Source organism: Meles meles, chromosome 1 (genome assembly GCF_922984935.1).
Source record: "Meles meles chromosome 1, mMelMel3.1 paternal haplotype, whole genome shotgun sequence".
Classification (NCBI taxonomy): Eukaryota; Metazoa; Chordata; class Mammalia; order Carnivora; family Mustelidae; genus Meles; species Meles meles.
The window spans coordinates 16757998-16771292 of NC_060066.1; the positions used below are offsets into that span (position 1 = coordinate 16757998).

A 13295-nucleotide genomic window follows, 5' to 3' on the forward strand; every position below is an offset into this window, starting at 1 on the left:
CAAAGGAACTAGAAGAGTTAAAATCAATTCATCGATTCTCCCAAAAAAAAAAAAAAAAAAAAAAAAAAAAAAAAAAAGAACAAAGTGGGGAGGACTCCTGCTATCCAGTTTCAGCGTGGTATTCAAAGCAGACACTGATCAAAGGAACAGAAGAGCGGGCCCAGAAACAACCCACACAAATGTCAACAGATTTTTTTTCAAACTGCTTTATTGAAGGATAACTTACACATGATAAAATTCACTTAGGTGTACAATCCAATTATTGTTTGGTGACATTTCCAGCCCCCCAAAATGATGTATGCCCATTTGCACTCACTCCCCATCTCCACTTCAGGCAACCACCAGTCCACCTTCTGTCTACAGGTTTATCAACTGAGTTTTGATAAAGGTGTAATGACAATGCAATGAGGAGAAGAGTCTTCTCATGAAATGGCCTGGAGGTCCACATGCACGAACACGCCTCGACATAAATCTCATCCCATATATTAAAATTAGTTCAACAGGTGTCCAAGACCTACACATAAAGCTATGAAACTTTCAGAGGAAAATAAAAAATCTGCATGACCTTGGGTCTGTGATGAGTTTTTTAGGTACCTACATCAAAAGTACAACCCATTTAAAAAAAATAAAGTGGATTTCCATTGAAATTTCTGATTTCAATCAGAAACTTGGGGCACCCAGGTGGTTCAGTGGGTTAAAGCCTCTGCCTTGGGCTCAGGTCATGATCTCAGGGTCCTGGGATCAAGCCCCGCATCGGACTTTCTGCTGCGCAGGGAGCCTGCTTCCTCCTCTCTCTGCCTGCCTCTCTGCCTACTTGTGATCTCTGTGAAATAAATAAATAAATAAATCTTCAAAAACAAAAAAAAAAAAAAAAAAAAGAAGAAGAAGAAATCAGAAACTTTTGTTCCTTAATAGAACTATTAAGAAAGTGAAAAGACAAGTCAGTCTGGGAAAAAATATTTGGAAAACACACATCTAACAAAGAAGCTGTGTTCAGAATAATTTATGGAACTCTTAAAACTCAGCAACAAAACCCAATTTTCATTTATTTACTTTCAAAATATTTTTATTTATTTATTGGACAGAGAGTGTAGAGCAAGAGAGCGAGCACGAGTGGAGGTCAGGGGTGCAGAGAGAGGAGAAGCAGGCTCCCCACTTAGTGGAGCGGCTCACTGGGATCATGACCAGAGCCAAAGGCAGACGCTTAACCGACTGAGCCATCCAGGAGCCCCAGTAAAGCCCAACTTTTTAAAATATGGACAACAGATCTGAAAAGGCACTTCAGCCAAAATATATGAGTGGAAAATAAGCATATGAAAAGACTGATGCTCAACATCATTTTTCATGAGGAAATGAACATTTCAGCCACAAAGTTACCACTATAACAGAAACTCTGCTTCACTGCTGGTGGGATGCAAAATGGCAGTCATTTGAGAAGACAGTGTGGCAGTTTCTTATAAGGTTAAATATACACTTAGCAAATGAGTCACCAATCCCACAGCAAAACGAATTATGTTTGTATTACAGACCTACACATGACCATTAAAAGACAAACCTTGATACATCCATACAACAAAGTACTCAGCAACAGAAAGAATGAGCTATTGATTCATATAACACAAATATAAAATGCATTCTGCATTGCAAAAAAGGCCAGATTTTAAAAAGCTACAAATTGTACAATCCCACCATTTATGACATTCCAGAAAAAGCAAAATTATAGGAATGGAAAACAGATAAGTGGTTGTGAGGGTGGGGAATAAGAGAGGAATTTTTAGGGTGATGGGACTATTCTATACAGTACTGTGATGGTGGGAACATACCATGCATTTGTCAAAGGCCATACAGAGTGAATTTTACAGTATGAAAAACTCAACTGAGATGTAAGAGGCCCCAGATGGAAGGCACAGAGTGACAAGCCAATCTGTTTTCCAAATGTCTGACATAACCTTAATGAAGGAAGTGGGAAATAACGGGAACTGAACTAAGTTACCTTGGAAAATGGTGCTTGGAGTAGCTAGTATAAGGCTCAGGACAAAACACTTACTTCAACACTGTACTCCAGTGGGGCCATTTTTCTCATAGGGGTAGAACTTGACTATTCCAAAACCACTTTAGAAATATTCCAAGGTTCAACAAATAAGCAAATAAATCATAGATAAAGAAGCCAGTGTTCTCACTCTCAGAGAAAGAAGTTATAAACGAACACAGAGGCAAAACTAGAATGAACCCTGCAGTGCTGGCTCAGTGAGTATAACTGAATGTTTAATTCAACATATATACAGATATATCGAGAAATAATTATAGAGATGTGTACCATATACTGGTTAGTATGCGTATAGTAACTCTAGCACATTTCACCAAAAAACCGTAGAAGCAGTAGCAGTAAGCACACCCAACACCCAGATCTTGGTATCTAAATACCAGTCTCCGATAAAAGCAACCAGTGTTCCTTGGAGAAACAGCTAATTCTAGGGCTTGCATCAAGATAATACTTGGCAGTGCTAGAAAGTAAAAATATGGTCTTTACAAAAAAAAAAAAAAGGGAAGGCACATCAAAAGAATTTAGGAGTCAACCTCAAAGAGTTCTCAACAGCCCAAGTCGAAACAATTTACACAATAAATAACAGTATTAGATTTTAACCTAAGTATAAACAGCCATGATCACATTACTAATATAAACAAAGGATCAAATAAATAGGAAAGAGGAACAAACTTTAAGAAAAATTCTAAGTAATGTATATAGATACAACCCTCCTCCACTTTACTGTGGGCTAGACTTAGTAATTTACTTCCAAACGCAAAAAGTATAGGAAGTGGGAAAATACTTTACAGTGGAAATTCCCAGCAGACACCAACTTAGCCAATGAAGGACTATCACCAGTAATGCCTACAGACATCACGTACCCTACGATGTGAAACGGTGCAGAAGGGCATTGCACCTCTGTGTATTCTTCCTGATAAAGCATAACTCAAATCTAATCACAAGAACACATCAGACAAACCCATTTATTCAGGAACATTCTACATATAACCAGCACTCTTCATAGTGTTGAGGTCATGAAAGATGGAGAAACTGTCACAGATTGGAAGAGACAAAGAAGGCATCAATGACTAAAGAAATGCAATGCAGTGTCCTGGATCGGATTCTGGAACAGCAGAAGGTCATTAGCGGAAGACAGATAAATACCAAATAAAGTCCATAGTATAGTAAATAGTATTGTATTGTCTGAGTTTTCTGAGTTTTGACAGATATGCCATAGTTTATACAGTGGTGACATTAGGGGAAGTTTGGGAAAGGGTATAGAAAACATCTCTGGACTACCTTTGCAACCTTCCTATAAATCTGAAATTAAAAGGTCATTAAAGAAAAGTAAAGAAAAGCCACAGCACTGAAAGCATGGCTATATTTAATATTAAGAAAGGGACTTAGAGATTATTTACACATTTTTGCAGTAATTTGATCAACACCACAGTTTATTTGTAAACATATTATATGTGTCAATAATCAAACTGACAACACTTTATACATTTTGTTGCAGAATATTAACACCGTACCAGAAAACAAGCCACTGTACTCAGTTACAGAGTTGTGGTACTTTAAAATCTTTAAATACAAACTGTACTTGAAACACTGAACATAAAAGAGAAACATGAATGGCAGAGAAGATTGACAACACCAAGTAAAAGAAACTGATATTCCCCCAAAAAACGAATACAAAATCATCTGATCACAGATTTAAAATGAAATAAAGGAATCAAGAAAATCAGGTATGGTTTTAAATGACACAAAGTCCCATTTCTGTAGACCCACCTGAGAGGTGAAACTGTACCACACCAAATTCTGAGTCCTTTGTGATATTTGTCTCTTGGTTTCTAGAGAATGTTTCCCATGGTTTAAGCACATTAAGGGGAGAAAAGAACGGGGAGGTAGCACAAAGCCAAATAAAATTAGTTTAAAATTCTTTCATAAGTCTTCTTTGGCAAATGGAAGTCGACACTTAAAATTTAATGTTGTTGAACTGGATCAACACCTGTAGGATTAGGTGCTGCACCCTTCCATGAGTTAACACACGCATGAAACAATGCCAAATTCATAAAGCAAAGCACAAAAGCAGCTTTCACATTTTACTAACAGCTCTAAAAAGCAGATTCTCCCTCCTTAAAAATATGAGAGGTTTTTCAACTGAGACTCAGAACCTTTCCTCATTCATGGGAGCTGCCCACCTGTTTTGCCAGTACTTTCCCTAAAATTCATGATCACTATTAGGTTCCAATTCTTCCTCCATTATCTCTCAAAGGAAATATAGCAGCAAATCACTCCCATATTTTAAGTTTTCAACTTTCCACCCACTGGGTTCCCCACCAACAACTACAGATTATTCGATTCTTTATTAGTGTACATGTCATTACAGTAGGCTTAGATTGTTAACACAGGAATAAATAAAATAACTACAGTTAATATAAACAAAGCAGATGAAAATGAGATTAAAGAGCCCTGATCAAGTGAAATACTTACAACTTTCTGTTGAAAAACTATAAAAGTTACATACATACCTAATAGCACTAGGAATGTACAATATCAATTATTGGAAAAATAAATGAGTGATTCACAGTCATAAGAAATTATTTTAATATTAGTATGTATTTTTCCTTTTATAGACAAACATTTATAACATACACTTGATTTCTACCTCATATAAGACAAAGTAGAAAACGAACGTTACTGCACTTACCCCAAAACACAGCACTGACTGTGTGTCACAGGTGACCTGCTCCAAGATATTCAATTCTATAGGTAGGCCATGGTATTGAATGCATGGTTGTGTTAACAGTTTTAAGAAAGGCATATATTTCCAGAAGTATGTTAAGTACGCAAATACCAGTTCTATAAATAACAAAAATTATCAGCAAAAATGTTTAGGTTCTAACATTCCCGAATTTTCTAACGCTTTTAGTATTTTAGATATATGTTGTCTGACCAGTTAGTTTGGTTACAGTTTTAAACGAGCAAACCATTATCCTATGAGAAGAGCTACACTAAACTATAACACTGCACAAACTTCCCAAGAAAAGTAACTTAGAAAATCTAGAAACTGATTCCAATTATTCTTATTATCATTTAATATCTAAAAGAACCAATGACTCAAGAAACATTTTGAAATTACTCAATTTTTCTCAGTTCCTCCAAAACTAGTCACATAAATTTAAGATCCAGATTGCCTAAGAAAGTCTTCAAAGCAGGTTTATCACCAAAGTGTTTTTGATCAGAAGACATAGCCTTAATGCCTCTAATATGTAATTCTAACCTAAAATCACAATCCTTGGTTTCAAAACATCAAATTCGATTTCGTAACAATTCGTTGGTAAAGCTACTAAACAAAGAATCAGTCTGGGTGAAAACGTGCAGCAGCCACAGTTACAAGAGTGGAAAATAAATTCTATTCTTCCATAAAGACTCTATGAAAATATAAAGCCCAGAGTGACAACGGAAGTCCACATATAAACATTGGTTTAAAAATAGAATGTTTTTCAAAGCTTCTCATGAGATGTCAATGTATAGTGATAGTCTGAGTTAAGACCTTATAAATCAAGGTTAAGTTATACATAACTATGCTGATTTACATACCTTCGACAACGTTCAACTCATATACATAATTTACAGACATCCACAGAAATTCTTAATGCCCCATCATATCATCTCTCAAAACTGGATGTTTATTGTTTTATAGTTTTGCTACTTTAAAGTACCAAGAAGCCTTTTTAGGGGAAGAGTTCTGCCTCTTCCCGTGATCCCCTAAAGAGTAGGTAACAAAATATAAAATTAAACAAGATTTATGTTTGATAAACTAACATATAAAATTACCACTACAATATTCATAGTGACTGCTTATAAACGTTAACAGTCATCATAAAGCCTATAAAGTATATATCCTCAGTTTTATAAAAGAAATGCAGATTGTCTCAAGGTAAAAAATACAGTGCAGGCTGCTAAAAAGCTCTCTGTTGCGTGAGGAGGTGCCATAATGAGGGAAACTTCAGAAAACACGAACCGGTTCCCCAACCGTTGAACATCAGTGAAGCGTGAACTGCGCTGCCGCAGCACGATGCTTTTTAGTGGCTGGCACTATAAAGCTAACGTTAAGAAAGAAAAAAGGCAGAAGTGTGAGCAACGAAGGGTGGAACCAAATTATTGCAAATGGAGATTAGCAGTAAGAAGCGAGGAAGGTGACCGTCCACTCCACTCCGACAAGACGCCATCTTTAAATATTAAGTTCTTTGCCGGAAGTGGAACGCCCGACTCGGCGCAGGACTGCGAGAGCATGCTGGGAAAGCCGGCCTCTGTGGGAACGTCCAGGGTTGAAGCACCTTCCTGAGAGACAAAGAAAGGAGAAAAATCCTATAACCAACACTTCACCAAACTACTTCATACAGCCCATAATAAATACAGACTTCGCTGACCCAAGAAATGTTTATGGAACGCAAAGCACTGCGGGAGACGCAGATCTCTCCCTCACAGACCCTGCGACAATCGGTGACAGTATCACCGCAATGCGATAATGGCTAGTACAAGTCAGACTACGGTAAGTGCTTAGAAATAAATAGAAATAATGGGCTATGAGACTGTAAGAGAAGACAAAGGTTCAATCTTAGACAATCTCTAAAAACCCCTCACATAGCATTAAGCACCAGAACATTCCATGCGCTCCCAAGGCTCTCGGATTCACACACTTAGCGCAGACCTTTCCCCAGGACTCCAGGTTCACACCCTCACAACGGCTCTTGGCTGTTTCGCCATCCATTCCATGCCTACCAGGTCCATAACCTTCCTTCTCCAAGCTCTTCCCCTGCCCTCCCTACTCCACACATCAAGCTAGTCCAGAAACTGGAGAATCATGCCTGACTCCTCCCTTCGTTTCACCGTCAATCTTTTCCTCACACTGAATTAACTGCCAGGTTCCAGCAATCTGCCTCCAACATGTATCCCAAATTACTTTATTCATTCACCACAGCCCAGCACCATAGTCTAGACCAGTGATCTCCAAAATGGGGTATGGGACTACAAAAATTTTAGAAATCCTGTATCAACTACTGCATCCTCACAGAATTTCTATTTTTGTGTTATGTTTTATAATATATATAATTTATTGATATAACAGTACACATGGGTAATAAACTTTTATTATGGATACATGCAAAATTTGGGGGTATTTTTAATTCAAAAGGGTGCAAGGCTACCAAAAACTCTCACATGGTCTCTGAACAAGTTTGTCCCTTTCTAATCTGCTCTCCAAAAACTAATCTTTTAAAAGAGCTGATCAGAAATAATGTCATTCCTGTTTAAAAGTCTTTAATAATTTCTCTTTGCACTTGAGCATAAAATACAAATTATTTACTATCCTCTAGAAGGCCCGGCCTCCTCTTCTCTTCTGCCTCATTTCTTGCCAACGCCCCACCTCCCCAACCACTTTCATGAAGCTTCGGCCACACCAGCCTTCTTTCATTCCCTCGGACACAGTGTTTTCCCGACACAGAACCTTTGCTCCTACTAAGCTCTGCACAACATACTCCTTTCCATCCCTTCAGAAGTTTCAGCTTATGTATCATCTCCGTCCATTTAAATTAGGTCTCCCTTTGGCTTCCATCAGATCCCAAGGAGTCTGGCTCCTTTAAAGTACTTACTGAAATCCGTAATTACTTACATATTTCAATGTCCACTCCACTATCTTCTGTCTTTCAAACATCATTATAAATTCTACTAGTGACCTGAACAGCATTGCTTCCCCTGCACCTAGTAAAGGGTCTGGCAGCCTCAAGTAGTTATTGAAAAAAATAAATGACACAGAACTCCAAGATACTGATTTTATAACATTGGATTAGATATTCTGAACAGAAATATTTCTGTCCAAAAGTTTATCCACAAATCAAATCTATGGAGTACCCTTTCTTTCCCTGGGGGAGGGGAAGACAAAAGGTCTACAGCATGGCCTGCACTACAAACAGCCACCTCTCAGCGACTGAGAACTACTGCAGCTAACGGAGGTAGATCATACCCAGCAACCAGCACCTAGCGTGGTGCGGGGCCCATAGGAGCCGCTTAACACATTTCTGTTGAATGACGCCCTGACACGGAACAGAGTCCCTGCTTTAGACCCTCTCCAACCGGCCAGTAAATCATGTGCAAGAAAATGAACTTCCTAAATCTCAGCATCTTTATCTACCAATGAAAATTAATGCTTATTTCATTACTGTGGAGACCCAAGACAAACATGGAAGTGTTGTGCATCCTCTAAATCTCTATGCAAATACCATATTTTTAAAATTTTGTTACCTGGAATGAGTGAACAAAGTTAAGGACCTGTAGAGAGAGTTTTCTACTGGAATGTAAAAGGTTCTGAAGGCTGAAAAACAGGGGCAAAGTTTAAAACAAATATAATGAGAAGAACGAATATCTCACAAGAGTTTAATTTCAGCAACTTAAATGCATTTATATATGTAAATATATTCTGATTAATCACATATTTTTTTTTTAATTTCAATGGTTCTCATCAATGAAATTGTCCTGGGGGCAATGAAAATTGCCATAGTTCTCATTAATCTAATAATATTAAAACTGGGAGTTAATAATGCCTAAAAAGACCATTTTGAAATAAAAAATCACATATAAAACCAAAACTGAGAAGTTACCGTTAGGAAAAGCTTAAACTATTAGCAAATATAAACAGTAAATGAAAGAGAACTTTTCAAGTAGGAATGACAAGTATGATATCAACTTCAAATACCCAAATTAATTTTAAAATACATCCCGATAAAAGGTCTGACAGATTAACTATATATCAACCGACCAAAATCAAGTATTTTTCAAATATGGAAACTGGTAACAATTATGGTGGCAATCTTTAAAGCTGTATCGTATTTCTACTTTTTTTATTCATGTAGATGACTTTCGGAGAATTACTGAAATTTGTGTCGACTGAGTACTTTTAATCTTCTGATAAAGTATATTAAGCCAACTGAATTATTATCCAACTTTGTTTTCTTAAATGAAGAAGTCAAGGAGACCTGTGGACATCCACTCTCCCAGACACCCTTGCCACGACAGTTAGATTCAAGGACATTCCTCTCTGCTCAACAGTCATAAAACTTTTCCAACACTGCCTCTTAGCAACAGCTCCCAATGGATCAGAGTCGGCATGCAAGACAAAACCTCCATGTCATTTCTGATAAATAATACATGCTCACTTTAGAAAATTTAGAAATTCAGCTATAATTCCAATAAAAGAATCACTATTTACATGACATAACTTGAGTGTGTTTGCTCAGAGGGACAGAAGTGCACAAGGGCAACGTTCTACAGAGACATACATATTACAAACACTAGGCATGATCTCACAGAAGCATGCTAATTTATATCACTCTTAACCAAATCCGGGTAACTAAGTTAACATAATTAAAATTAACCAAAATATGTGCCCCCAGTGTTTGCATGTGTCAAAGTTTTGAGATGCTAAAGTTTAATTTTGAAAAATATAGTAAAACCCTTAAACTAGCAATTTTTATTCAATCAACGAATAGACACAAGGCAATTACTATGCTCACGCATGAAATAAAGGAAAATAAGATGTGGCAACTGACAGCCTAAGTCTCACAGATGAAAAGATGACAGTGAACATAAACCCTTACCTCTCTTTTCGGCAAAGGCCATGTGTAGCAATTTTTCTACAAACTTTCCGGTTTAATTCTGAACTAAACAATGGAATTCCAAAGCACAGTTCGAGAGGAACCCAATCTGCTTCTGTTGTGGCAACTGCAAAAAAATTTATAGTTATTAATCACATACGCATTTACATATTTATAAGTGACCAGGACATCCAGAAATTTTCAGATTCCTCCTACCCCTGGGGTCCACCAATGGGCTTCGCAGGGGAGAGGATTCAGGGCGGGTCAGTGAATCTCTGCAACAGGAAAGAATCTTTACTGAGTTAGTACATGCTTCTGGGGGGAAGGCACAGAGCTTTCACCAGATGCTCAAAATGGCCTTTTACCAAAAAAAAAAAAAAAAAGAAAAAGAAAAAGAGAAAAAAAAAGAGACACTGTAAGACATCAACAAGATGAAAGAATTTTAACACAGGAAAAATGAAACTAAAGTCACTGTTCTCAGGTCCTATTTTTATAACATTTTCATTGTTATTCTAAATACATAAACATGTTTCCTAGTGAATACTTACTGAAATAAAAGGCCCACTATGGATAATCAGAGCAGACAAATGACATCCCAATGATTTAACAGAAGAGTTAAATCTCTGAAACTAGTATAAAACTGCAATTTTTTTTTTTTTTTTTTTTTAGATTTTATTTATTTATTTGACAGAGAGAGATCACAAGTAGGCAGAGAGGCAGGCGGGGAGTGGGGGGAAGCAGGCTCCCTTCTGAGCAGAAAGCCCGATGCGGGGCTCAATCCCAGGACCTGGAAATCATAACCTGAGCTGAAGGCACAGGCCTAACCACCCACTGAGCAACCCAGGGGCCCCTAAAACTGCAAATAATTCTTAAAGCCGTACCGGAGTTTTGTTTTGCTGCCGAGTCTATAGCTGCTTCCTCAATGACCATTTCAAATGACTCTGTACTCCCATTTACGTCCGAGCCAGAAGCCAAATCAGGTTCTCCTTGCAATAAAAAGACATACACAACATTAGGATTCTCGTAGTTGGCACAAGTCGTCCCTTAGCCCTAACGGGAGAGACGACGTCCAGCAAGAGGAATGACAATGGGGACCAAGGAAGGGTCTTCAGCCTATAGCAGCTGTTCCCAACTAGGGGGCAATCCTGCCCCCCAGAACACCTCTGACAACGTCTCGAAACTGATGCAGCCGTCAGGCATGGGGACAGGGACTCTACTGCTATCCAGGGAGCTAAACATGCTTCACCGCACGGGACAGGCCCCACAACACGGAACTGTCCAGCTCAGAATGTACGTGGCACTGAAGTGGTGAAACCCGGGCCCCAGGAAACGAGGACTCTGAAGTCAGAACGCAAGTTCAGACTCTCACTTAGATCATTAACAAAGTCGCTTCTATCCCCATGGAAACATGCAGTCAGATTATGATACTCCTCTTCAAAATTCGGAGTCCTCCTATCTTAGAGCACATGAGATCCTCCAAGATCTCCTGACCTTACCTACTTCTCTACTCTCATTTTCTACTACTTTCCAACAAATTCTTTCTTTTGGCCCAGATAAGCTATACTTTTGCCTGGTTCCCTCTGCCTGAAAGGCTGCTACTGTCCAAATAAAAAACATCTTTTATGTACCCAAAGCCTCACTTTTCAAAACTGAGTTCAAACTCTATCTTCTCTAAGAAGCCTCCTCTGATAACTCAGGTGGGCTGAGATGCACCCGTTCTGTCCTACAGCAGCACATGAAGCCACTGCCAAGCTTTATCGCAGCCTTTTAACACTACACAGCAGGCTGGTTCACTGGCTTATCTCCCTTCCTTAGGTCTTAGTACTATCAATCCTTTCAGCACCTAAGCGGGTACTCCATAAATGTTTGAGCGATGAAAGAAATAAAACATGACCGTAGCAGACATGCTTTGAAATGACTGCCTTACCCATACCCTCTGTTTGGAAAATGCCCTGTGATACGTGGCGGCTAACTGTTAAAATTTACTCAGATTCTCCAGCCAAAGGTAAAGGACCAAGGCTGGATATGTAACTCAAAGGGAGCCAAGCCAATCCACTGGCCATCGAGCAATGGAGCATATTTACTCAGGATTCCACGCTAAGAGGCTTAGGGAATCAACATCTATCAACAGCAGATGTTTGAACTGAAAGGTTTTCTAGAGTCACGGACCAGAGCCGGTACCAAAGCCACATACAAGCCAAAATTCTTCCAGAGCAGAAACAATCAGTAAGCAGAAGGTGATGGGAAAACACATTTTTTAATTAAAAAGAAAAAGGAAAACCAGCTGTTGTCAACATGAAGGCTGGAGGGGAGACAGAGGAAGGAGAAAGAGGCCAGGAAGGCTAAGGAGCAGGACAAGGCTGCAACAGCTCATGGTCAGACGACTGAGACGCAGACCAGCGTGACCGTCACAGCGAATATAAAACGGAGAAGGGAAGACAGGATATGAGAGACATTTTTAAAGACTAATTCACAGAATGTGGAAACTAAATGGCCATCATGGCAAAAGAAGGAAGAGACAAAGATCAAGATTACAGGCCTGGGTTACTGAAACAGTTGTGCCTTTGACAGAAAGAGAAAGCTTCAATGGGAAAAACTGTTCATTCTACTTTAGAAACATTTTTACACAGAGACTGAAGTCTTGAAGCCATCACCCCACAAAAGGACTTAAATTAAAACCTGCAGAGATGACAGGGCTAACATCCCACACCCATTCTGTACCCCAACCCTAGGCTAGCACTCCTTTAGCAGGGCCTGTAGTATTTTCTCCATCCCAACAACTGGTTTGTCCAAATAACATCACAGAATACTCCGTCATCTTAGTGAAAAAACACCAAGCATAAAATAATTCAACATCCCCATGGAAGTCTCCCTGCTTCTTAAGTATTAAGACTGTGATCAACGCCACATAATGATCTTAATTCAAAGAACCCAACTGTTGGCTGACCTCGTTCATCAGAAGCATCACTGAGTTTTCGGTGTGCAAGTTGGCTAGAAGCATTCAACATGGTGACATAGCCACAAAAATGCTGCAAGTCCACTTTGGTCCTTAATAGTTGCAAGGCTTTATGAACACCCATACTGACACGAGTAAACTCTGAGGACAAAGATTGACAGCACATTTTAAGTAAACAGTTTTATAACACGACATCAAAAATGTAACTATACTTCTATTAATTCTTTTTTTTTTAAGATTTTATTTGTTTATTTGATAGACAGAGATCACAAGTAGGCAGACAGGCAGGCACAGAGAGAGGGGAAGGGAAGCAGGCTCCCTGCTGAGCAGAGAGCCCGATTCGGGGCTCGATCCCAGGACCCTGGGATCATGACCTGAGCCGAAGGCAGAGGCTTTAATCCACTGAGCCATCCAGGCGCCCCCTATTAATCAATTCTTAGAACTTTAATCTATCAACGCTGATTATAACAAAGAACTACCCGTGAACGTGAAAGGCCGGCGTACACTTATTATTTACAGCCCTCAGGAGGCATTTACTGTATCAAAACAAATTACCTAAGTAAGCAAACAGGACCAGTCAGGGGCAAATTCTCGAGGCTTCTCTTTGTGGTTCTATTCTGCCTCAAATGCTTACTTGTTGGGCTTCTGTCAGGAAATG

At 38.9% G+C, this 13295-nt stretch overlaps 1 protein-coding gene across 1 annotated transcript in view; it reads right to left on the minus strand.

Annotated features, from left to right (window-relative positions):
• Positions 1–384: 384 nt before the first annotated feature.
• FAM91A1 (family with sequence similarity 91 member A1) overlaps positions 385–13295 on the minus strand; it is a 46743-nt gene continuing 33832 nt past the window's right edge. Inside the window, exons 20-24 of the mRNA XM_046004404.1 lie at positions 12629–12778; positions 10563–10667; positions 9685–9808; positions 8333–8402; positions 385–6373 (exon numbers count right to left, since the gene is read on the minus strand). Of these exons, the coding sequence (XP_045860360.1) occupies positions 6191–6373; positions 8333–8402; positions 9685–9808; positions 10563–10667; positions 12629–12778 (632 nt within the window). The 3' untranslated portion in view covers positions 385–6190. The remainder of the gene's footprint in view (positions 6374–8332; positions 8403–9684; positions 9809–10562; positions 10668–12628; positions 12779–13295) is intronic.